The following is a 24015-nucleotide window of genomic DNA, read 5'->3' as shown; positions in this document are numbered from 1 at the left end:
CTCACGCCCTGAAACACTACTGTGCACGCCGACATTGTCTTTTTTGGCGCCGATGGAGGGCGAGGCAGGCCTTGAGGCAGCCGTGGCAGTTGGCAGCGGCAGCGGCAGGGCAGACACGGGGCGGCAGGTTGCGCGATGGCGAGATGGCGAGATGGCGAGGGGCATGGCAAGTGTTGGGCAAGCAGAGGGTGGGAGGGTGGTCACGTATCGTATCGGATAAGGTTGGGTAGCCAGGTAGCCATACAACATGGGCGTAGGCAGGTCGCATGATCGCGCTGCCCCTCTTCCACCAGCTTGTTTGAAGCCATGAGCCAACCGCCGTTGACGAGACGCCCTTTCTTTGCATGGCTCACGAGACATGCGTTAGCCTGCAGACGACGTGATATGATGGCATCAGAGTGGCCGCCCACCCAAGCCGGCACCTCCGCATAGAATGTGTGTGTGTGGATGGATGGATGGATGGATGGATGTACATGGATGCATACATGTGAATGTATCAAGATAGTACATACATACATGCGCATGTACTGGGTGTGTGAGAGTGCGAGTGCTATGTAAGTAGACACACACACATACATACATGTACACTATCACCATGTCAAAGTGCGTACATGCTTACATACTACTCGACAGTACGTAAGTAGCACAAGCAGTACTCACATGGCACCACGTGCAACACCATGGCATGGCGCTCGCTCGACCCCATCACCACCACTCCCGCCATGGCCAGGTCTGCACAACTCGAGTCGAACCTTGACGCGCCATTGCCAAGGCCCGTCTTACATGTGTACACAGCACATCCACGGCTAGGCACTTCTAGCGGCCCTGCATGCACAACGAATCGCCAGTCTGCCGCTCTCGCTCTCGGCCCAAGCGCTGATCCCCGTTTACAAAAAGCCCATCCAACCACCCTGGCCATCAAATTGGCTGTTCTCGACACCTGGCAAATGCAGCCGAACAGGACGATGAGGCTACGTCTCGTGCCGCCGCGAACTCATCTTGACCTCCCACTCATACTTACTCCAGCCCCTCTGACACTGACATGGCCATGGACATGGACATGGACATGGACCCCCGCCTGTCGCTGTCGTCAAGTCAACCCACGCACCGGCGAACGGCACGCCACCATTGGTCCTCCAACGCCCAAAAGCCGCCAAATTTGCCCATCGTACTTGAGATTTGCCCTGATTCAGGTCCCCGCACAGGAGCGGGTGGAGTGGGAAAATTGCTGCAAAAATCTCGTCTGACTCTTAGCCACAAACACAGGTCTCCCCTACCCACAGCTGTGCCCGCCCCCCTCCCTCTGATCAGCCCAAAACACCTGGCCCATGTGAACTAGGGCCACTGCCCGGCTTATTGCAACCCATCCCCTCTCACGTCAAAGGGGAGGGGGGGAAGGCCAACGGGAAACTCACATAGTGCAAACACCATCTTCCAGCCTGAGCATCCCCAATCGGACATTTGCGTGACAAGTGCCAAAACCATACCCCCTCCATTACTCAAATCAAATGCCCACCCTACATGAGACACAGTTGCAGAGGCTTTCCCTCGTGCATGCCAGCCCGCTCGTTTAGGTTGATCTGCATGTAGCCTCCTTTCATCTTGCGGCTGACTTTTTCCTCCCAACCTCTCTTTGTGTGTGCCTCTCTGCTGTGTGCTCCGCTGCCGCTTGCTACATATTCATCCCGTATCCGCGGCACGCACGCACAGAGCCAGCCACTACCAACTCCACAATGGCAGATCTTCCAGAAGCCAATAATCTCTCTATAGTGCCGCGACGTCGTCGATATCGACCGACGCACCCACCCACCCTGTTATTTCCCGCCTATGTGACTGGCTCCCTCCCCTTACCCTCATTACCCCCCTCCCCTCACCGCCACAGCTAGGAAAAATGGGCAATCAATGTCGGACGCGCAAGAAAACTTTGGCGACAAGATGCAACGGGTGTATCCTGAAGGTCTGTGCGTCTAGAGAGGCTCTGTGTTCACGCCCCCCACCCCACCCTCTTTTGGCTCCCAAGGCTAATACTTTACTTACCATGACTGATGCCGCCGCCCGCCCCTGCACATGAAATGCATGGACTTCTCATCTCCTGGCTATGAGCTGTGAACCACGTATATAGGCCGTGGCAACGACATGCCTCTTGTCTCTTTTGTAATGGGCGCTCCTCTCCTTTTGCTTTTTTTCTTCTCACTGAACATCACGTATTGCCGCGGACGCTAAAGATTGCCGTTTCAGCATTCCCCACACCCTGCATTCCCTCTTTCCTTCCTTTTGGCGCTCCTCTCTCCACACATCACCACCAAAACACCCAGCCTCGCACCACGCCTCTAGCACCGCTACACATACTCGCGCCGTCCCAACGATATGGAAAACGACAATAAAGCCACAGTAGCCTCTTGCTTAGGTTAGTGTACGTGCACCCCATCGCAATCGTGCCGCAGAGCGACCAAAAGAGCCGCATGCCAAAATGTTGACTTGCACGACGGTGGAGCCAATGCGTCCCTGACTAACGAACGCTACTACTTACTTGTCTACCCTAGCCTTTTGACTGCCTGTGCGCACGTGCGCGCCCTGGACTAGCACTCGATTCGACCAGACTCGCTACGAAGCCAATAGTGAACTATTGCGTAGCGCTGTGCTTGTACCCCTTTCTTCTTCAACGGAAAAAGGCCACCTGCTCCATGTGACTCTACGTACATACATGTGTGTGCCCATTTCCAGCCCCCTAGTGCAAGCAACAAAATTATATCATTCCTGGAGAATACTAGTTTTTTTCTCTATCCGCAGTAGGCGTGCGAAATAAACGTGATGGGATGTAGTTGGTGAAACGTCCACACTATAACGGGTTTGTACGGGCTCTTACCTTTTTTGGTCCTGTTGCTTGTTTGCTCCTTCCACTACTAACACGCCATAACATCAACCGTAGTCATTCCTAGATGCAAAGTCTTGGATAGATGCCCGTTCTACTACATTTGCTATATGACATAAGAACAACTGAAAAATGAGAGGAAAAATAGAGGTCAGAATGACAATAGAAGAGCTAGACACACCATCTTTACATAATACAAACATGAAGGTAGTATTGAGCTTTCCTCTTCAAGCCCCATGCCTCAATGGCTCCTTCCCAACTCACCCCTTCCTATCGCCATCTCTCCCCTCAACCTGCACTACATCCTTTTCAGCAGCTCCCTCTTCCGTCCCATTACCCCGTCTGCGTCGTCCATCAACATGCCCCAACACACGCTTCCCACCCATCGAAGCATCATCATCACCACCACGGCCCGCTTCCCGAGCGCGTTGTAGCCGACCCTGTTCACGCTGCTTCTGTTTGCGCAACCGCACCTTCTCCGCACCTTGTTGAACAAGTACCTGTCTCTTGTCCTCTACAACGATATCTTTTCTCGTACTTCCAGGCACCACAATGTCTTTTGCCGTTCTCGAACCAAGCTCGATTTTCTTATATTTCACACTCCACTCACATACGCCTTCCGGTGCTCCAAACCCATCTATCCGTACATCTAGCGTCGGGAACCCCACCAGCGTTTCCGCCCCGGTCTCATGATCCTGTCGGAACACGGCCGGCAGAGTATAGCGCACGTCAGATGGCCGGAGCAAGTCCAAGGCTGCCAAGATGAAGCGGTACGGGCGCGCACGGTTTGCATCCAGCATGTCGGCCATATTCTGCTGGTACGTGGGTAAGTGGCGAGTGTCGGCCTTGTTAAAAATCCGAAGAACAAGCTTGTCCCTGGGAAGGAGGTTGTGGAGCCGGATCCAATAGCGGCCATCAAAGAGGCGGAATGGCTCGCTCCGAGAGGGACGGGAGTTTGGAGACGGGGGGTAAATGAGATAATTTGCAGCATCTTTCCTCTCGTTTGCGTCAAGAGGCTGCCGTGTGAGGAGCCATTCTCGCGGATGCGGCAATGACAGATCAATACCCTCTTCTTGATGCTCAGGGAAGGGAGTAGGCTGATCCCAGAACCGCCACCATACACTAAAGACACAATAGTTCTTTTTGCGAACTCCATCCCAGTGACCCACATCGTCATCCTCCAACTCCTCAAGCTCTGGGTAGATGCGATGTACTGTCGCCGCAAGCTGGCCGAGAGGCGCCTTGGATCGTGGCGAGACTAGTTCAGCTACTCGTTCTAAGAGACAGTAAGCCGTGTTCTTTGCCTCAATCTTGTTGGCAGTCGTTTCAATTGGGCGCGGAAGGAGGTCTAAGAAGGGTGGAAACCGGACAATCAGACAGCCTGTTTGAATGTCGAGTTTGATTAGGCATTCCTCAAAGAGCTCTTTTGCAAGATCTTTGTGTTTCTTGACACGCCCTTGCATATACAACGACACATCAACCAACGATCTGACGCCGAGCGCCTCTGGAAGTTTGTGATTTCTGTAGATATGGCGTATAGCGTTGCGAGACGTCAACGTCTGTATCTGGTTTGTCTTGTCTTCTGCCCAAGCAATGCCCTTCTCTTCGCACGTCGCAATCAGTCGTGTCTTTTCGAAACCAAGAAGTGGCCGCAGAATCCTGATGCCTCCCTGCTCAATGGGAAACGGAATGTTTAGACTGGGACGGGGCTTCAGCGGATTGCCGCTATGGTACACCCCGTAGATACCCTCACATTCGGGTATCCATTCTTTGCGCTGCATAGCTTGAAGTCCTGACCGGAGCCGGTTATTTGCCATTCTCATCATGACTGTCTCAGCTTGGTCGTCAGCATGATGCGCCACCATCAGGCGGTTAATTTTCATGTCTCTGCATGCTCGACCTAGCACCTGGTAACGCAGTGTGCGTGCTTCCGTCTCAAACCGTTTGCCATCATGGGGGTCGAAGTCTGTGGGCCATGTGAGGGGAATTACAGTGGAATCGATACCAACTTGGCCAGGTCAGTACTTGCAGAGTAGAAGAATGATGTAAGCCTACGCTTGGAGCGCAATTGCTCTGCCACCCAGCTGGCTTCTTCTGTGCTCTCCGGACGCACTTTGTGATCTACGATGAAACCGTGAGCTTTGGGTAATTCTAAGTCTTCCTCTTGGAAGTCTTTGTACAGAGCAGCCAATGCCATTGAATCCACGCCACCACTTATAGCAATGCCTGTATCAGATGGTCAGCTAGACATATCGTGAACTACTTTGTACAATACCCACCCAAAGCCTGTCTGCTTGACCAAACATCCTGCGCACTATGCAAAGAATTCCAGTCCAGAGCCCGTCTGAACTCGTCTTTTGTAATTGGCAAACCCTTCACAGAGCTATACCGCCGCAAAGCCCTCACTCCATAATTGCCTGACGCAATAGAGGAACAATTCCTCAGCCCGAGGACATTGCTTCTCCACATATAGGCACCACGTACCCACTTTCGTCCCTACAGTCGCCAGACAAACAAAAGAACGTAGCCTGCAAAAGGCACAAGAAAGAATTACTAATTCTGGTAATGCACGAGATGGATGTGTTCCGCAGGTGATTCCGAGGTACTACGGTGCACGGACATGGAATTTTCTGGAAAGGCAAAGCACAACATCCTCCATTCTCTACAAACATCCCAAACGAACCTCAATTCCTCTTTCTCCCCGCTATCCAACCCACCATTCCAAGCTTCCCGTGATATCCAATTACCACTCACCTTGCTTCCAACCCGCCAAAATGGTAAGCCCCGGTCACCTATACTACCTGCCCGCACCACCTACTACAAGAATCAGTTTTTTTGTGCTAACATGCATTGCTCTCTCGACAGTCCACCATCAAGTCTATCCGCAGCATTGCGCCCCTCCTCGACCGCATCCTCGTGCAGCGCATCAAGCCCGAAGCCAAGACCGCAACCGGTATCTTCCTCCCCGAGACGGCCGTCAAGGACCTCAACGAAGCAAAAGTCATTGCCGTCGGCCCCGGCGCCTTCGACAAGGACGGAAAGCGCGTCACCCCCAGCGTGCAGCCCGGCGACAAGGTCTTGATCCCACAGTTTGGAGGCAGCCCGATCAAGGTTGGCGAGGAGGAATTGAGCTTGTTCAGGGACCATGAGTAAGTTTTTTTTTCTGTGCTCTTGTTGAACATGTTCAAGGAAGATGAGGGGACACAGAGCTAACTGGGGACTTTGCAGGCTCCTGGCCAAGATCAACGAGTAAATGGAAAGAGACTCTTGTGTAGCATAGCGAGTGGCTTCGCATGAATTCCACTTGTAACAACCTTTTTTTGTATCAATACCCCCCCACCCTCCCAGAACCAAAATATACCTTCTTCTTCTTCTTCTTCTTCTTCTCCGCCGCCCGCTTTCCGGTTTGGATCACACACACACAAAAGGAAGTTCATACAACGCGACTAGCATGATTGCCCGGGGCTCCGTCGCAGTCATCATATATATATATATATAATTCTGGCTTGGGCAAAAAAAACATAAACTTTTGGTGCCTGGAAAGGGAAATTCTTCAACGCATGTATTTAACAAGATGAACGGTTCGGGATGATGGTTGAACAGGAGACACGAAACCACGACGAAGAAATGAAATAAAGAAATCTCTGCTCTAATTGCCAAACTTCAAGAATCGCTGTGTGTTTTGTAAAAAGAAAAAATGTATTGTGCATGCTGAGTTCCGTTTTCACAGGTATATCTTGAAATCAAAGTACGTATATTCATCATTATTCGTGATTATGTATGGGTAAGATGAGCAGGGCTCTACCTAACCCAACGGAAACTCGTTTCGGAGAGCCCTTCGAGGCTTTCCACCTGCGCTTGTACTTACAACTCCTGGGGTATCGATACAAAGACGCCTACCTACCAAGCCGAATTGCCACCGCCACCACCCCACTGCCTTCCACTGCGACCCCCGGACTGACCCTGATCATACGAATTATACGCCCCGCCCTGGCCATAACCCCCATAACTGTCCTGCTGTGGTGGCGGCTGGTGGTGCATCGGCGGCGGCGGCTGACCCTGGTATCCCCCTGGAGCAGCCCCATAATTCTCATAGCCCTGCTGATAACTCGTTGGCACCGCATAACTCGGTTCCTGGCCGTGACCACCCGAGTACTGGCCGTGGGACCATCCGTAGCCGCCTACTGGGGTGGCGTTGTTGTATTCGGCAGGGGGCTGGTACGCTTCACCTGCGTAGGATGACTGGTAAGGGTGGAAGTTGGACCATTGAGGCGAAGGCTGGGGCGAGGGAGGGGGACGGTAGGAGAATGTGGTGGGAGAGGCAGGGCCTTCGTCGCCGAATTCGCGGGACTGGCCGGTGCTGCTGCCGCCTAGGCTGCTGAGCATGCCGCCGAGGGGACCGGGAACCATGCCGCCTAGAGAGCCGAAGAGGTTGCTGGAGCCGCCGGAGGGTTTGCTCGAATGGCCACTGCTGCTATGGCCTTGGAAGCTGGCCATGCCTGCTGCGCCGTGGGAATGGCCGTGCGAGTGGTCATGAGTACCGCTATGGTTGTGGCCTGCTTTTACCGACTCCGAAGAGAGAACGTCGTTGAGGTCCTTTCCGTGGTAGTTGTGCGCCCAGTTCTTGACTACCTCGAACATATTGTTGTGGACCTCACAGTGGGGATCCCGGAGAGCAGGGTGGTGGAATACGCGGACTACGTCGTCCAAGACTTGGTCGACTGGGACGTCTGGGTGGTCCCATGCGTAGATGACGCGAGGGGCGACGTATTGCAGGATTGCTACTGCAACCTGACCGGCAGGCGGGTTGAGAATGTTGGAGAAATGGTCCTTGGACAGCATGCTGTGCGTAGGGTTGGTCGAGGTAGGATCCGTCCAGACCTCAAACTGGTGCTTGGCTGCCGAGTCAATGACGGCCGAAGAGCCACTCTTCAGCTGGCCTGATGCCGTCTTGATGATCGGGAGGATAAAAGGGGCAAGCAGCGACAACACGAAGATAGTGACGCGCTCGGTGATGGTCTCGATCAGCTTCTCGAGTCCAGGAATCTTAGAAATGATGTTCGAGATGCTGCGAACAACATTATCCCTAAAAACTAGAATAGGGTAGATCTTGGGGATGATAGTTGCAGGGTCCGTGTTGGTTCCTGGAATATCTGGTCCTGGCGGTCCACCAACAGAGCCGGGCGGGGCATCAAACTGTTCAGGCCCGGCTCTGGAGGAGCTGTAGTCGCCAAACCCGGAGCGGAAATTCTCTGCAGCTTGTTCATCTGATGAGGCCTGCAGACTCCTTGCCTGGTTGACAAGGTCGCCAGTGCCTGGGACCATGTTCAGAGCATCAATCAGGCCACCGCATGGGTCAGATCCTCCAGGACCCCCGGATCTCTTACCATTGGACGAAACTGCATCCACAAGGGCAGTGTTGACCTCATCGATCTCGGTCTGGGTGATGTGGTCGTTTGCTTCTCCTAGAACAGAGTGGAAGAAATCGACGCCACCAAACGTGCCTGTGACCAGCGGGTAGGTGTGCTTTCCGTTGAGGTTGATGGCAGTCTGTACACCAGTATGAGGGAATATGTTGGTGTATCCAAGTTCTCGCAATACCAGCTCCGTGTAGTTTGTATGGGCGCCGTAATCCTCGAGGCAGTGTAGTCCCTGGCCAAGACAACGAAGCGCTTCTGCCAGGTCTTCGTCTCGTCCTCGCTGACCCTCAGGACCGTGGGTGTACAAACGACCAAAGTGGATGGCTCGCGCAAACGAATATTTAACGTATCCCGAAGATGTTGCCCAGTTACCCCGCTCGTTAGCAATGTAATTTTTCATGCCCGTCTCAGGATCAACGTCAAGCTCAATTTCTGATACCGGGCCACGAAGACGTGGGTCATATTTACGAGCATCCTCGTTATCAGCATAGTCTTTCTATGACAATCTTAGAATCAGTAAGAACTTGGTTGTGTCTTGTATAAGCTTACAGGATTGTCTGTCTCGTTGTTAGCATGTATACTTGTGACTTGGGCTGGCTTCGCTTACCGATGTGTTCTTCGGGCCTGTAGACGCCTAATCTCTCGGCTGTGACCTCAAATTCTCCAGTCGCATAACCGAAGGACATGAAGGACAGAACCCAAACTAGAACACGGATAGTCTCTCCCTAGTTGCTGTCAACATACTATCATGTATTACAACTATACTTTTTGGGCGCACCTGGACTTTGGCCAATGTACCAACATCAACAGCCTGCAGGAGTTAGCACGTCCTTTTATTTTATTTTCGTAACCTTGCCAACTTACCTGTGAGTAATCGCGTAACCAGTTACCAAAGTACACACGCTGCGCCAAATGTCAGTATCTGCAACGTGTGTGACATGCGGGCTTGCTCCGACCTTGATCATTTGACTCTTCCACTTGTGTCCCCTCAAGCAAGCAACGGTCGCAAGCATATCCTCGATATCTCCATGGCGCCAGTTTTTCCCCTCAATTTTAGAGATAGAAGCGATATTGCCGGCGCCAAAGGCATCGACACTGGTTGGTAGCAGCACCAGGATCGCAAGGGCGACGAGCAGCAAGTATTTGGATGAGACACCCATTTTTGCTAGAATGACAAAGGGAAACGGTAGGTGTAGGAGGAAGAAGAACCTGGAGATCAGTCGAGTGACAATTGGAAAGTGCTGACCACTTATGCGCCACGCCGTCACACGGATAAGGCGGTGCTGGGATGACGCCACAAGTCACGGCGACCCACCCTGTGATTCCAAAAAGAACAAAAAACTGGCGCGCAGGTTGCTAAAGACGGTGTGAATGGTTTTCACGCAAGCAATCCCAGTTTCACAATACCCACATCTGGTGAGGCTTCGCTGCCCAACGCACCGTTAGGTTGATTGCGCCACAACTGCCCCACTTGATGTGCAGATGATGCAGTGAAGGGGGGCCGCAAGCATGAGGGGCAGCTTTTCAGCTGAAGTGACCAGCGCTTACGCCCGGCAACAATGACAGACCAATCCCCAGCTGATCTCAATGGCATGGCAGGGCTGGCGATGTTGTTGCCTAGCGGACATGTCGGTGGGAATAACTTCCTTTCGATGCGACGCCGACGCGTTGCATCGTGACTTTCTCTCGTACAGCCATCATGGAGCATGACCAGCACGGAAGCGAAGTGCCTGAATTGGGATATCAATCTCCAGCACCGCCTACCATGGAAGCCGAGGCCGAAGTTGAGTTGGAACGACGTCCACGTACACCTGAATCATTTCGGCAGCTATTTCCAGACTATGACAAACTCTATGATGCGGTTGCATACGGGGATATCGAGACAGTGAAGACTATGCTAGACGCCGGTGTGGATGTTGAACGCCAAACAGACGATGGAGCCACACCACTGGTTATCGCCATTTCCAGGCGCCACGCTGACATTGTGCAGCTCCTGCTGGAAAGGGGCATCGATGTGAACAACCCAGTCCTTGATGCACTTCCAATATTCCACGCAGTCAAGGCATCAGAACATGCGCCTCGCCTCATTCAGCTGCTACTTGACCATGGTGCCGATGTACAGGTTACTACAGGGCCTGCCAACATGACCGCCTTGCATTGGGCGGCTGCTAAGGGCATGGTTCATGCTGTTGATTTCCTTATCGACAAGGGATTGGATATCGACAGGAGATGCAAAAGGGGAAAAACTGCTCTTGTTCTTGCAGCAGAAAACGGACACACGACGGTTGTCAAACTACTTCTTGCAAAGGGTGCAGATCTCCATGCACGCAGTGGGAATGGCGGCACTGCGTTGGCGTGGGCTGCGAGCTGTGGACATGTAGAAACTGCAAGATACTTGATAGAAGAGGGTAGCAGACTTGAAGATCGAGATGAAGAGAATCTGAGTAGGTCCATAAACTATTCTGAACTACTAGTAGGTCTGTCTAACACCGCTAGCCGCTCTATCAATTGCCAGCACCTCAGGCCATTTGGGGATGGTGGAGTTGTTGATTGAAAAAGGTGCAGACGTCAACGCGCTGAGCACTGAACCGAGAAAGTCTACCCCGGCCGTATGGGCAGCAATCTTAGGATACAACAAAGTTCTCAAAACACTGATACAACACGAAGCGGATCTTTCAGTCACCTTAAATGACGAGGTGACTCTAATCGATGCCTCTCTTCAGAGAGGCCGTCTCAACACTACAAAGACATTGCTCGAGGCGATCGGTGGGCCAGACTACCCAAAGGATAGTGTAGCACTCCAAATCGCCGCAACAAAATCCGTCGCTGGAATGAGGCCTCTGGTAAAAACTGTCTCATTAATGTTCCCACATATCAACACCCATGATGCTCCGCTAGAGGAATGGGGCTGGATAGGATGGGTGCTCGACCAAGGCGGAGAGCTCGTCAAACCAATGGCAACGCTCAAACTGTTGCAATCTGCACTGTATGATGGAGAACTTGGCATAGTAGCTGAGCTGCTCAGACTGGATGTTGATCCAAATACAGCTGTCTTCGATGGGGATACGCCACTCCATGTCGCCGTAGGCCGTCACAACAAAGACCTTTTGCGTCTCCTTCTCGATTCCGGTGCTGATCCGGCTCGGCCCTCCAAGAACGCTGACATCCTTATGCTTACACCGCTGCACTTTGCTGTAGTTAAACTGTCTACCGATGAGAAAAAGGATACTTCGATCGTTGATATGTTGCTTGCGACAGGCAAGTGCAGGCTTATGGAAGGCGAGGACGCAGCCAGCACTGTCTTCGGCTACGTACTGCGTAGATTTGGACGTTGGGAAAACGGATTGGCCGAGGATTTAGCACTTCGAATGATAGACTCGATATCGGATGTCAACGAAGACCGTTCTGATGACGGTTGTACGCTCATCCATGCTGCGTACAAAGTGCCTGACCTGCTAGACGAGCTACTGCGGAAAGGGGCTGATATCAACGCCAAGGACAACTATGGTGAGACACCTTTTCTCATGGCTTGTCGATTGGGACCAGGGCTACTTAAATTTTTGGTCTCACGAGGTGCCGATCCATTCGCTGTCGACATCGATGGCCGCTCAGCACTCCACATCGCTGCTGCCAACGGTCGTAGACTAGTACTCGAGTACCTCCTCAACCTGGACATTGCGGAAAAAGGCAAACTGGACATCGAAGCCAGAAACAACCGAGGACATGCGCCTTTGATGGTAGCAATGACAGCAAACCAAGAAGAAGCAGCACTGTACCTGCTCGACCGCGGCGCAGCACCCACCGGTCACCGTTTCGACCGCACAAAGGCAACAGCACTACACTTCGCAGCCATGACCAGCATGCACCGCGTCGCAGACCGAATCCTCGCAGCCCCAGACTCAATCAACGAAATCAACATCCACGACACCAAAGGCCAAAGCCCCTTAGAAATCGCATGCAAAGCACCCTCTCCAACCATCGTCCCCGCCCTCCTCTCCCACGGCGCCCACATCAACGCTCCCAACCCCTTAACCAACTCCACCCCCCTCCACATCGCCCTCCAACGCCCCCACCACATGGCCCCCCGCGACAAACACCACGGCGACCCCGCCCTCCTCCTGCTCAACCACCCAGACATCGACATCACCCCCCGCGACTCCGCACTCCGCACCCCCCTCCACCTCGCCGCCCTCCACCACAACCTCCCAGCCACCAAACTCCTCCTCGCCAAATCCGCACCCCCAAACGACACCGACATACACGGTAAATCGCCCTTGTCCTACGCGTCCAACCCGCACATTGCACTCTTGCTGCTGGACTACGGGGCAGACGTGAACCACGCGGAGCCCAATGGGTGGACGCCTGTGCACAGGGCGGTGGAGCGGTGCTGGGTTAATGCTTACGGGGTGTTGGTGAGTAACGGGGCGGATTTGGAGGCCAAGACCAAGGACGATGGCGTGAGTGCGAGGGAGAGGATGGAGAGGATGGGCGGGCTGGAGAGGTGGAGTAGACGCGAGGACGAGTTTTTGGTCGAGGATGTCAAGGTGGAGGAGAGGAGGGTGAGGGAGATGGGGGGGAGAGGGGAGGGTAAGTAAGTAAGTTTGTTTGTGTGTATATACTAGGTTATTTTGTTGGGTTGAAGATGCGTCTTTTTTTTTTGGAAAGTTGAATATGTATGAAATTGAAATTCTAAACGATTCTTAGGCAAAGTCTGTGAATTGTTGTGGGAATGTAGAGCCATGTCACATGTGATGGTCTGACATCAGGTGCTATTGGACTTTGGGAAACAGGAGCTTGCCTCTAAACAAAAAAATGCATCAACGGTATACAGAGACAAATGTGAATGCGAATCATGTTATTGAAACATTACAAGATAGCCCATAATATTTTGAGTGTCGCCGTTTTCCTGCCCAGAGCTCACATCCCAGGCTGTGCTACTGGGCCCTTATTTGACCTCTGTCCAAGGCCTCACCGTAGGCGTCATATCCTCAATATCCCTAATCGCCCATACTCTGTTCAAATCTTCACCTAGTGACCAGGCTTGACCTTCTTGGCCTCTTCTTGGAGCTCCTTGATCTGCTGCTGGGTGTCCTTGCCTGTCTCAGATCGGTCTGCCTTGATCTGTGATTTTTGTTAGCCAGCGCCCTGATATTACCACATTGGTATATTACAATGCGTGACTTGATTCCAGGGTGAACATACGGCGCTCTCGCTGTCACTAGCAAGTTGCTCCTCCCAGTTTGCCTTGCCCTCCTTTTGGTTCTTCAGTTGCTCCTGCTTCTTCTTCTCAACCTCTTCAGCGCGGTTTTCGCTGTCTGGAGATTCGTTAGCTATGTTTTGCCATTCTCGTTTCCATTGGACGACAGGTACTCTGCTTTATTGACAGTGGACTGACGAAGATGGTGCGGACGTACGGAGGGCGGACTCCTTGCCCGCGGCGCGGACTGTTGACTGCGAGAAAGCTGCGCGCTGGGCAAAGACAAATGGAGTGCGACGGGTCGCAAAGGCACGGATAGCAGACATGGCTAGTTTGGTTGTTGAGAGCGAAAATAGAGGAGTAATGGTAGTTTGTTGAGGGGTTTCGATGATCTAGCTTGACGCGTCAAGATTCAGTTGTTTGAGTTCAATGGAGAGCTTGAATGGAAAGAAGAATGGATGCGTTTTATATCAAAAAGAAAAAGAGTACAGACAAAGGCTGCAAACTTGGAAAGTAGTATGCTCAAGAAGAAAGGATGGTTGCTCGAGGAAACATAGGTTCCTCGGTTAGTGGAGAGCTAGCATTTGGGAAGACGTCATAACGTCATAGCTGCACGGCCGGCAATCACCATTACGACGATTCGCCCGGCGGCCAGTAACCCCCAACAGCAGGACGCTTATTAGTCAGGATGTTTCTTTTTGCTTTTGCGCTTGTGAAAGCACCAACGGAGGTCTGGATGTGAAGCCTCCGTTGGTGCTTCTGTGGCTGCAGATGCTGCACAGGTGATCCCTCACCCCGCTTGTGAATGTGGCAGAAGAACCACGGTCGGCACAGCTTCCCCCTTGCGCCTGGATGTGTTGAACTTGGCGCATGCGGTCCATCTCCACGGGGTAGCCGCAGCATGGATGAGCTTCTGGCGATGGTGGGGGGAGGGGGGGCGGGGGGGGGGGGGGGGTGGGGGGGGGGGGGGGGGGGGGCGCCAATTTACATGGCTGAGCTGATTGAGGGGCGCAGCAGTCTCTCTATCCACAGTAGAGTAGTAGGCGGGTCTGAGCTATGTCGTGTCCGCCGCCCACTTCAGTGAGCCACGTAGTAGCCATTCACTCGCTCAAGTCCCATCACGATGCAGCACGAATTGACACTTTTGTTTTTGATGTGTTAACAAGTTGCGTTTCCATTCCTAGGATTCACTGCCCTCGAAGAAACGAGGCGTGTAATGTATGAGGAGAATAGAGCTCCCGAGGAAGAAATGATACTAGAAAGATCGAAGAAGAGATCGAAACCGCCCAATCGAGGGCGTCGTATAAATCCTCATACAATGGAAATATAAAAAAAGGAGAAGAGACCAACGAAAACGACCCTGCGCCAATGACTGCGTAGAATCATCCCAGCGTCGTACAGATGTTAATGCACCCAAGAAACCGATGACCCACAACACGCTTTGACACCGCCGCTTCGCAAGATCGCGCCAACAATGGTATATACCGACACCGCTTGAAAACCCCAGAGACCAACCGTACATAGGAAATCTACCCCTTTGTAGGGCGCCATGATAATGGCAGCCGGGCGACAACAGTGTCCGACAGCAACAACGCTATAGAACACCTACGCCTGTAACCAAAGGTTTTCAAAGTTTTTGAAAGGTATAAGAATAACCGAGAAATGTGACCCAGAAATAGAAAAACACCAAAGATGTGCAGACCGCCGTGAATGCGTTAGCGCTTGAAAGCAAGAGACCAATACTCTCTATCCGGAAATTCATGTTTGTGTACTACAACTGCAACGCCGTGGCCGGTTTAGTGGTAAGTCCAAGATGTCGAAGAAGATATCGTTGTTTATACAAGGAGAATCGATCGTGTAAAGAGGATGGAGGCTCCGGGGATATCGAGAAGAGAGCAAGTTAAGGATCCAGGTAGCCACTAGCCCGGCAACAAAGGAGGAGGGGAAGGAGCTGCAATGCTAACCGAACAGATGAATTGGTCTCGTGCCAGCAAGACTCTACTCTACCAGCGTCGCGACATGAACTGTTGCTGCATCTGTCGGTTGGGAGAGACGCTTGGCGGGGGGCTGGCAACAGTGCGTGTGGACGGGTCGACAATGGGGATGGCATTGCGGGTGCGCTGGGCTAGTGGCTGGTGTAGCTTGGTTTGCGAGTTGTTTTGCTGGAAGGCGATGGGAGTGTATGGGTTCGGGGCCGAGGACAGGACAAACGAAGGGGTAGGCTGCAGCTGGTGCTGCAGAGGAGACTGCTCAGGCGATCCGCTGGAAAGCGAAGAGCGATCTGAGCCCGACGAGTGGATGGACTGCAGCTGTTCATCGAGTGTCAGCGCCTTGTTGGGGCGGATTCGACGACAGGGGATGGGTGGCAAATGTCGTGAGGTAAGCGACTTACATCATCCTCGGTAAGCAGGTGGAAGGGGCAGAACATCTCGTCGTCCTCAATGTCAAACGACCTTGCGGCCTCGAAGTCGCGCTTGTATGCGATGAGGGTAGGGGGCTCGACGTTGAACTCCTTGGGGGTGCGGACTTGGCGGAACTGCTTGTTGTGCTGCTGGGCCGAGATGCGGGGGGCCCTTCGTGAGCGGCCGCTGTGGTGGTTGTGCGAGTGGGCGTTGAGGTGCTGGGGGTGGTGCTGCTGCGCACCGTAGTTGAAGAACTGCGACATGATGATGACGGAGGGGGGGATGGGCGATGATGGGTCGGTCTGTTGTTGGGTGAGGGGCTGTAATGTGCGGTCCAGGGAGCTCGACCACAACAAAGTGAGACAAAGGAGGCTTGGCTCGGGTAATGGGGGTCTGCGAGGGGTGGGTTGGGTAGGCAGGTAAGAAAGCCGGTCGAGGGTGAGGGCGGGAGTGAGCAGTATTAACTATGGGGGGAAGCTGCGATGCGAGGCTGAGAAGATGTAGATGTGTGTGTGTGTGTGTGAGAGAGAAGTGGAGGTGCGAGAGAGCAAGTGCGAGGAGGCAAGAAGAGCGAAAGGGCTGGAGAAGAACGGGCTGGGTCAGACGAGATGGGCGGGGGGCCGTGCGGCGAGCTTTTATGGGCCCACGCCGTTGATTGGGCACGACATTTGCCACCACGCGCCCCCTGTGCCCGAAGCGGCCTAGGGTGACATGGCCAACGAGCGCTATGGGCCGGGCGACCGCTCTGGGGCTGCTGGCGGCGAGGTCATGGTCTTGGTCATGGTCATGGTCATGGTCATGGTGGTACTGTGTACAGTAGAGTGGTGAAGCGCCGCCGCCCGCCGCCCGGGGCCCAGGACACGGCGCTGCCTGTGTGCTGGGAGCGGGCAACGAGTGGACAGCGAGCAGCCAGCAGACCAGCATCCAGCATCCAGCACCCAGCATCCACCGTTGCAGCATCTCGCCCATCTGCCATGATCCCAGCACGACCAGCATGGCGATCGCCTCGAGAGCCGCCGGCTCCAGGTTGCACCATCAGCACAGCAGCGCAGTGCACAGGTTCCCTTGGAGGCCGCGCCCACAGCCCAGGAGAACAAGCCCCAAGCGGCGCATTATCAAACAAGACTTATGCGACACACGGCGCTAGCACGCCAGCGAGGCTGAGCAAGTGACCAACGCTGCCCGCGCCCTGACCGCTATTTTCCTCTTCCAGAGGCTCGACTTGCACATCGTCGCCAGGGGAATGCATGTCGACAGCAGCTAGCAGCCTAGCACGCTGCCAGCCCGACGATGCGTTGGTCGGCAAAAGCATCCCGCAGCCCTTCTCCGTCGTCGACTTCAGGGCGCGTGCAACGCTAACGCACTGCCATGGCGGTTGAGGGGGGACGCTCCAGGGATCCGTGGCCAAGGCACAGTCCCTGCGGGCGCACATCGCTTCTGCTTGCACAGCTGTGTGTGTGTGTGGGTGTGTGTGCGTGCGTGTGTGGGTGTATGGGTGTGTGTACTTACTTACTGTAGGCGTACTATGGGAGTCGAGAATGCCAGCGCCAGCGCTGTTTGGCTACGGGCACACGAACACTGACTGGTGCTGGCGCCCCCAGCCGCTCACAGCCATCAAACCCACGCCGTTGCACCCTCGCCCGCCCTCGACCACGCCCGCCTGCCTGCTCGAGATTCGAGACACTTACATACTCGGGACGTGGGCCCGGGCTTGTTCGGAACACTGGCAGGACGAGAGTGACGTTGGACTCGTAGCCTCTCTGCCCTCAGTCCAATCACGACCCCTAAACCGCGAGACCAAAATAGTGCTCACTGGTTCTGTCCGGCCCGAGCGCGAAGCCTGCCTGCCCAGCGCCCAGCGATCGGCGCTCCTCGCGCCCACTCGCACTCGCCGTTTTCGCGCATTCCGTCACTCACTCCATCTTCGCATGAGCACCTGTCTCGCCACAACCCTCTCACCACCGCTTGCGCCGCTGCAGCACCATCATCATCATCACCCCAGCAGCAGCAGCAGAGCCTGGTCGGGCGTCCCCTCTGCGCAAAACATGCCTGTGACAGGCCAAGCCACCCGCATGAACGCTGCCCTACACTCTCGAAACACGCTCATTTGCTGACCTGCCCGCCCTGCTCGACAGGTGCAACTCGACCCGGCCTGGATCAATATACCTGCGAATGCCGCCAGAAGCTTGAACCCTGTTGCTTGCACATGCCCTGCTTAGCTAATAACGTATCGGTACTTTAGGTGCTGACCACGTCGTTGAATGCAACTATCACACGGCCTGCTCCTGGCCCTCGCACGGGGCAGTAGTTGTGCGAAAGGGCCCCTTTTTGCTGCCATCTGGTGGCGCATGCACACGCTTTTCTCGTTGAGACATGAACCAGCCAAGTCGGCCGTTGACGCCATGCTGTATACCCAAAGCCACCACAAACTATCCCATCTATCAAAATGTTCCATGTTGCGTGTCGCACGATTCGTGCACACTACCTACTTATGTTACTCTCCATGCTATGGCCTACGGAACATCAAACCTCTCCCCATCCATCCATCCACTCGCCATGTTTCCACTCAAGGCATAATCCGCGCATGTCCCAAACACTTGACTTCTAGAAACCAACCGAGCACAGCCCATCAGTCCCTACGTTACTTGTCCAGCCCTCTAGCCTTGACAAACTTTGCAATCTGATCTTTGCACGTCTTGTCCGTATACGACTCCCACACTTCATACAGCGAAATCAGCTCTTGCGTGCATTCGACAACAGCCTCAATGTCCACATTGCTCTCAGCAAGCCAGTCGACTAACTTTTGGATTCGCGCCTGCATTCCTTGTCCGCCTCGAGCGTTGCCCAGCGTTTGAAGTGCATTGTTCATCCCCACTGCATTAACCTGAGAGCCGATTGGTTTCAACACGACGGCTAGGAACATTGCTGTAATCGCAATCACGTGCGGTGCGTGCAGGAGAGGCAGGTCGGTGAGATAGTGGTCGTTGATGATGGACCATGCAAGCGCATTCTCTTCCTGGGTTAGTTGGAATTGGGTTTGCAGTTCAGCGAGGCTGCGGTATGGGTGGTGCAGTATCAACTGCGAGTTCATCTCTGATATCAGCGAGAACTCGCACTCGCCAATTTTAGATATATCGTTGAACGAAGTATCTGTAACACTGTCAGAAAATGTTTCGGTATGCGTTTGGTCACCATGTTACCCCAGCAGTGCCGTGCTTCTGCCAGCACCATCCTAATGTGCTGTGGACATTCCTCCATCTTGCACGCCAGGTACAAGGCTGTTGCCAGCACAAGCGCCGGGTTCGTCCGCCGTATCTCAACTTTGGTGTAGAAACGCCGAACATAGACTTGTGCAGTGGCCAAAGCCTGCTGCCGGACACCTAGGGGCCTTGCCATCTTCGACAGTTCTGTAACACATCAGCACGGGTTACAGACGCGCCGCACAAGACTTACGGTGAGAGAAGTAGATACTCAAATGCCTCCGGTCCGGAAGGGGATACAGGTTAACCAGATTTCTCTCTGCATCTTCCATTCGCTTTCGCTCTAGGGCGAGGTCTTGCTTGGTAAACGTCCAAAACTTCCGCTGGGTAGACTCCCAGTAGCTGCATGACATGTTGGATATCTGCCTTGCCAAGTCTTTGCGCGTGCTAAACAATCATATAAGAATCTGTGAGAGTCACGGTGTACGCCTTGCTCTTTGATTTGTGAAGTATGTGTCACAGGAGGTTGTGAGGCCGCCGTACTCCCGGCTGGTGTCTTGTCAAGCCGAAAGTTAGTACGACGTTACAAGGCAACAGGTGACCAGAATAACAGCAACAGTCGAGCACAGCCGAGTTTTGACTTTTTACACGACTCGTCTAACAATACATGAGATGAGAGCAGTTTGCACAATGGTGATGGAACGGGACGGAAGCAGTAGTTGTGTATGGATGCAGGCCCAATCATGTGTGAGCTAAAGCCGGGGGGTTGTCGTGGCTTCCCTCGGCCTCGCGGTCTGTCAGCCTAACCTCTTTTAGCGAGCCTCTCCAAGCTTTGAGACTGACCTCATACCCCACGTTCGAGTCCTACCAGCTTATATCCTACCCGCCAGTCATTCTACCCGTAATCTACCTCGTCCCGGTGTCGATAGCCGCCTTCCCTCGCGTGTCGCGACCTCAGCCATGATAGACCGAAGATAGCAGGACGACAATGGACACACAAAGCGCAAGCGTTACCGACGCCAGGGTGGACAAACTATGGTCGACCCTCGACACGCGCAAGCAGGGCCACCTCGACCTGGCCGGTCTCAAAAAGGGCCTGCGAAAGCTGGATCACCGTAAGGGCCGACATTTCGCATTTTTGTCCCTTCGCTAAGAGGATTACTGTAGCCTTAAAAAATGCGGACCAGCTCTTGGATGAGGTGATGGAGGCTGTCGATACAGACGGAAACGGAAGGATCTCATACAACGGTCAGTCGTCTTGACATGAGCCTACGCAATGCCTCAACCCTACTGACCCGCTGCTTTGCAGAGTTTCGCACATTTGTCCACGAGACCGAAAAAGAACTCCGCCACCTTTTCCAAACCATCGACTACAACCACGACGGAAAGTTGTCAAAGGAGGAGCTGCGCTCTGCATTGAGGTCCGCTGGTCTCACGGTTCCCAATCGCAGCCTTGACACCTTCTTCGCTGAAGTAGACACAAACAATGACGGGGTTATCAGTTTCGAGGAATGGCGGTACGTAACTGACTTGGCCGCTACCGTAAGCCTGGCATCTGCACAAGTATGCTGACCGGCTCAAAAGGGACTTTCTTCTTTTCATACCCGTCAGTGAGCCGTCGCTGGGCGCCGTCATGTCCTATTTCTCCGCCACGATGAAAGTCAATCAAGAGGGCGATGTCCTAATAAGTGATGACACAATCCAAGGCTTAGGTACTGCACAGCGTTTTCTTCGTTTTCTATTTGGTTCCCTTTTTCTTGTAGCGCACACACCGCCCTACAAACCCCTTCCACCAGAACATCACGCGCCGCTCGATGTGGAATCACCTTCGAGTCCGGCGCTTGCCTTCTCAGACACCCTCCCGCCACGATCTAATGACGACGAGACCAAGTCTTCTGTCAAAGAGATACAGGCAGGCATCATAGAGAGCTTAGGAACCATGCTGATTGCTTGTGTTCCCAATCCAGGCTATTTCGTGGCGGGAGGCATCGCAGGCATTGTTTCTCGTACCTCTACTGCTCCCCTCGATCGTTTAAAAGTCTACCTCATAGCCCAGACCAGTGTGGCGGAAGAAGCCGTCGTCGCAGCGAAACATGGCAATATTGTCAAGGCCGCCATGAACGCTTGGAGACCACTTGCGACCGCCACCAAGGAGCTATGGCAGGCTGGCGGCATGCGTAGTCTGTACGCTGGTAGGTGTTCTAGACAGTCTTCAATTGGCTTAGACTAACGAGGCACGCCAGGCAATGGCTTGAACGTGGTCAAGGTGATGCCGGAATCAGCTATTAAATTCGGCTCTTACGAGGTAAATATACTTGGAAGTAAACACGACGCACTTCTGACTTGCCCAGGCTGCGAAACGCATCTTCGCTAAGGTTGAAGGACATAATGACCCTGCAAATATTCATTCGTGGTCAAAGTTTGTCGCTGGGGGTCTTGCTGGTAGGTGCCACGATGCTATGTTGGAAGATGCAAAAGCTAAACAGTTGTAGGAATGGTCTCACAATTTGCCGTCTATCCCATTGATACGTTGAAATTGTGGGTAAATCTTAGTTGTTGGGCGTTACACCAAGCTAACTATCACCAGCCGTATGCAATGCGAGACTGTCTCTGGTGGTTTACATGGCAATCGCCTAATCTGGGCCACAGCAAAGAAGATGTGGAACACTGGCGGTATTGCTGCATATTACCGTGGGTTACCCATGGGCATTTTTGGCATCTTTCCGTATGCGGCACTTGACTTGGGCACATTTGAGTATCTCAAACGCTACGTGGCCCGGCGCAATGCTAAGAGGCTTGGATGTCACGAGCAAGATGCGGAACCCGGCGGCTTCATGACAGCAGCTATTGGTGGGTTCTCTGGTGCGTTTGGAGCCAGTGCCGTTTATCCGCTCAACCTCCTCCGAACACGACTACAGAGCCAAGGCACTGTGCTGCATCCCAGGACGTATACTGGTATCATGGACGTGACGAGGCAGACAATTGCTGGTGAGGGAGTGAGGGGACTGTTCAAGGGCCTTACACCAAACCTACTCAAGGTCGTTCCTGCTGTCTCAATCACGTACGTTGTATATGACAAGTCGAAAAAGACCATTGGCCTGCCATGAGTGGGTGTGGGGAATGAAGGACCAGAGCTACCCAACACTGTGTGAAGCGCTCGGTTATCGAGGACCAAGGCTTGACCACACGAATAGGTGAGTGGCCACGTAGCCGTACCCTAGAGGCTCACCAAGACCGAAGTCTTGTGTTGGTCTAATACACATTTGGTATCCGAGGATCCTACAAGCAGCATAAGGGGGAGAGAAACAGAAGGAGAGAGACAGCCTAATTTTTTTTCGTTTGCGTATATCAAGACAATGATACCCCCTCCTTTATCTTGCAAAAATGGTATGAGTTGCGGCATCGTCAATCACTATTCTATTCAAAAGTTTGAATATTACAAAGAGTATTGGGTATGCTGGTGGTGTGGGTCTCCGAGGGGAAATAGGCAAAACATGTAGTAAATAAACCAAGCAGAAAACGAACGAGTATTGCTAGTGCACACAAGTGGATGTGTTTGTTACTACAAGATGATGAAGTGTCTATAGAAAAAAAAATACACTGGTGAAAAAAAAATGAGCACGAGTAGATAACCCACGCACCTCAAAACGCCATTAACCATGCCATTGGGAGAAAAGAATCTCCCCGAGGAGAAGAAACAGGAAGAGAGAAAAAAAGAAAAAAAAAGACGGAGGACTCTCTCTCTCTCTTTCCCTCTCTCGCTACTTTGTAATGATGATCAACAAGACCAAGATAACAATCAGCACGACAATAACCGTCAAACTCCAATTCTCCCTCGCCTTCCTCGAAAAGCGATCGAGGCGGCCACGGGCCCGATTGAACTGGGCCTGATGCCTATCCACGCCTTCCTCGACATCGTCAAGCAGCATGACGTGGTCGTCTAGCTCCTGGCCAATCTGCATACTAAGCTCGCGCTGGCGGCCGATGCTCGCACCGAGGCGGTCGAGCTGGTCATCCTGGTCGCGCAGGACTTGGCTGTGGTACTCGTGGGTCTGCTGGTTATCGAGGTGGGACTGGTCGGGCGCGGCGTCTGCATCTGCCGAGGGGTCGTCGCGGTAAGGGAAGAGGGCTGCACGATTTGCGGCATCGGTATCGTCATCGTCTTCTGCGTCGGTGAAGCGGACGGATTTGGAGGATCTGCTGGTGGAGGTGGTGGCGGTCTTCTTCTTCTTTTGGGCAGCGCTAAAGTCCGAGGCGAGAGATGGGTCGTTGGGGGTTGTGAGGGTGGTGGAGGTGGATGACGAGGCGTTGGCGGAATGGTCGAACTGCGCGGTGAGTTCGGCTAGTTGGGTGCGTAGGCGGGGCAGTTGCGATGTTATGGATCTGGGAGGCGGAGATGTGTTGGCAAATGGAGGCGCATATACGGTATGGATCCAGTCAAGGGGGGGGGGGGTATGGGTGGGTTTGGGTTGCTTACTCGTCTGATGTGTCCTCGACTTGCGACTCTAGGGACTCAATGCCGGACCGCAATTGCTCGAGGGAGCGCGAGATCTGGCCATCCTGGCTGTTGGAGGGAAGGTTGAGAGATAGGGCGCGTTGGCGCTCGAGCAGAGAGAGTTTGATGTGGTCGGCCAGGAGGAATAGCTGGGGGGGATTGGTAGCCATGGCTGCTGTGGTGATGGTGGTGTTGGTGGTAGTGGTTGGTAGATGGCGGGTGGTTGCCGGGTGCACAGGATGCGGCGCTACGGGAACCAGCAAAGGGCGTCAATGCTGGAGGGTGATATAATAATACCACGACCTGAGGCACCCGCACCAGAGAGCGGACGGAATTAATGCACGGGATAATGGTTGGGCGGGTGGAGACAAGCACAAGGCTGGTGCTCTGGTCCTGCTCTAGGAGCGGACCGCTGACGACAGGTCCGCT

The 24015-nt window shown here is 53.5% G+C and overlaps 13 protein-coding genes across 13 annotated transcripts; 6 read left to right on the top strand and 7 right to left on the bottom strand.

Moving 5' to 3' along the window:
* Positions 1–680: 680 nt before the first annotated feature.
* Positions 681–1247, top strand: COCMIDRAFT_22321 (uncharacterized protein; the record flags this gene model as incomplete). Its single annotated transcript, XM_007685082.1, has 1 exon — positions 681–1247. One exon carries the CDS (start codon positions 681–683, stop codon positions 1245–1247), a length of 567 nt encoding a protein of 188 aa, XP_007683272.1.
* Positions 1248–3132: 1885 nt separating this feature from the next.
* On the bottom strand, positions 3133–5178 carry COCMIDRAFT_82590 (uncharacterized protein; the record flags this gene model as incomplete). Its single annotated transcript, XM_007685160.1, has 3 exons — positions 3133–4880; positions 4928–5098; positions 5148–5178. 3 exons carry the CDS (start codon positions 5176–5178, stop codon positions 3133–3135), a joined length of 1950 nt encoding a protein of 649 aa, XP_007683350.1.
* Positions 5179–5646: 468 nt separating this feature from the next.
* On the top strand, positions 5647–6125 carry COCMIDRAFT_22319 (uncharacterized protein; the record flags this gene model as incomplete). Its single annotated transcript, XM_007685081.1, has 3 exons — positions 5647–5649; positions 5738–6021; positions 6101–6125. The coding sequence occupies 3 exons, from the start codon at positions 5647–5649 to the stop codon at positions 6123–6125; spliced, it is 312 nt and encodes a 103-aa protein (XP_007683271.1).
* A 40-nt stretch (positions 6126–6165) lies between these two features.
* On the top strand, positions 6166–6327 carry COCMIDRAFT_82764 (uncharacterized protein; the record flags this gene model as incomplete). Its single annotated transcript, XM_007685159.1, has 1 exon — positions 6166–6327. One exon carries the CDS (start codon positions 6166–6168, stop codon positions 6325–6327), a length of 162 nt encoding a protein of 53 aa, XP_007683349.1.
* A 445-nt stretch (positions 6328–6772) lies between these two features.
* COCMIDRAFT_82776 (uncharacterized protein) lies at positions 6773–9452 on the bottom strand (the record flags this gene model as incomplete). Its single annotated transcript, XM_007685158.1, has 6 exons — positions 6773–8788; positions 8842–8849; positions 8900–9017; positions 9071–9103; positions 9157–9195; positions 9249–9452. The coding sequence occupies 6 exons, from the start codon at positions 9450–9452 to the stop codon at positions 6773–6775; spliced, it is 2418 nt and encodes an 805-aa protein (XP_007683348.1).
* Positions 9453–10381: 929 nt separating this feature from the next.
* On the top strand, positions 10382–10705 carry COCMIDRAFT_50414 (uncharacterized protein; the record flags this gene model as incomplete). Its single annotated transcript, XM_007685157.1, has 1 exon — positions 10382–10705. A coding segment is annotated over one exon (324 nt), but the record flags the coding sequence as incomplete, so codon positions are not given.
* A 757-nt stretch (positions 10706–11462) lies between these two features.
* COCMIDRAFT_82720 (uncharacterized protein) lies at positions 11463–12887 on the top strand (the record flags this gene model as incomplete). Its single annotated transcript, XM_007685156.1, has 1 exon — positions 11463–12887. One exon carries the CDS (start codon positions 11463–11465, stop codon positions 12885–12887), a length of 1425 nt encoding a protein of 474 aa, XP_007683346.1.
* Positions 12888–13320: 433 nt separating this feature from the next.
* On the bottom strand, positions 13321–13815 carry COCMIDRAFT_22316 (uncharacterized protein; the record flags this gene model as incomplete). The annotated part of the gene is made up of 3 exons (XM_007685080.1): positions 13321–13413; positions 13495–13607; positions 13707–13815. 3 exons carry the CDS (start codon positions 13813–13815, stop codon positions 13321–13323), a joined length of 315 nt encoding a protein of 104 aa, XP_007683270.1.
* An 832-nt stretch (positions 13816–14647) lies between these two features.
* COCMIDRAFT_82553 (uncharacterized protein) lies at positions 14648–15011 on the bottom strand (the record flags this gene model as incomplete). The annotated part of the gene is made up of 2 exons (XM_007685155.1): positions 14648–14744; positions 14773–15011. The coding sequence occupies 2 exons, from the start codon at positions 15009–15011 to the stop codon at positions 14648–14650; spliced, it is 336 nt and encodes a 111-aa protein (XP_007683345.1).
* Positions 15012–15492: 481 nt separating this feature from the next.
* COCMIDRAFT_1176 (uncharacterized protein) lies at positions 15493–16154 on the bottom strand (the record flags this gene model as incomplete). The annotated part of the gene is made up of 2 exons (XM_007685063.1): positions 15493–15798; positions 15882–16154. 2 exons carry the CDS (start codon positions 16152–16154, stop codon positions 15493–15495), a joined length of 579 nt encoding a protein of 192 aa, XP_007683253.1.
* Positions 16155–18532: 2378 nt separating this feature from the next.
* COCMIDRAFT_1175 (uncharacterized protein) lies at positions 18533–19504 on the bottom strand (the record flags this gene model as incomplete). Its single annotated transcript, XM_007685062.1, has 3 exons — positions 18533–19041; positions 19092–19298; positions 19345–19504. 3 exons carry the CDS (start codon positions 19502–19504, stop codon positions 18533–18535), a joined length of 876 nt encoding a protein of 291 aa, XP_007683252.1.
* A 575-nt stretch (positions 19505–20079) lies between these two features.
* Positions 20080–22198, top strand: COCMIDRAFT_82701 (uncharacterized protein; the record flags this gene model as incomplete). The annotated part of the gene is made up of 8 exons (XM_007685154.1): positions 20080–20206; positions 20259–20339; positions 20401–20608; positions 20676–21283; positions 21335–21396; positions 21443–21533; positions 21584–21629; positions 21679–22198. The coding sequence occupies 8 exons, from the start codon at positions 20080–20082 to the stop codon at positions 22196–22198; spliced, it is 1743 nt and encodes a 580-aa protein (XP_007683344.1).
* A 654-nt stretch (positions 22199–22852) lies between these two features.
* COCMIDRAFT_82674 (uncharacterized protein) lies at positions 22853–23756 on the bottom strand (the record flags this gene model as incomplete). The annotated part of the gene is made up of 2 exons (XM_007685153.1): positions 22853–23474; positions 23569–23756. 2 exons carry the CDS (start codon positions 23754–23756, stop codon positions 22853–22855), a joined length of 810 nt encoding a protein of 269 aa, XP_007683343.1.
* Between the last annotated feature and the right edge of the window lie 259 nt (positions 23757–24015).

The sequence above is a fragment of the Bipolaris oryzae genome (genome assembly GCF_000523455.1).
Source record: "Bipolaris oryzae ATCC 44560 unplaced genomic scaffold scaffold_7, whole genome shotgun sequence".
NCBI classification, from domain to species: Eukaryota; Fungi; Ascomycota; class Dothideomycetes; order Pleosporales; family Pleosporaceae; genus Bipolaris; species Bipolaris oryzae.
The sequence above is the reverse complement of the archived record's forward strand: the minus strand, read 5'-3'. Positions and strand labels throughout refer to the sequence as shown.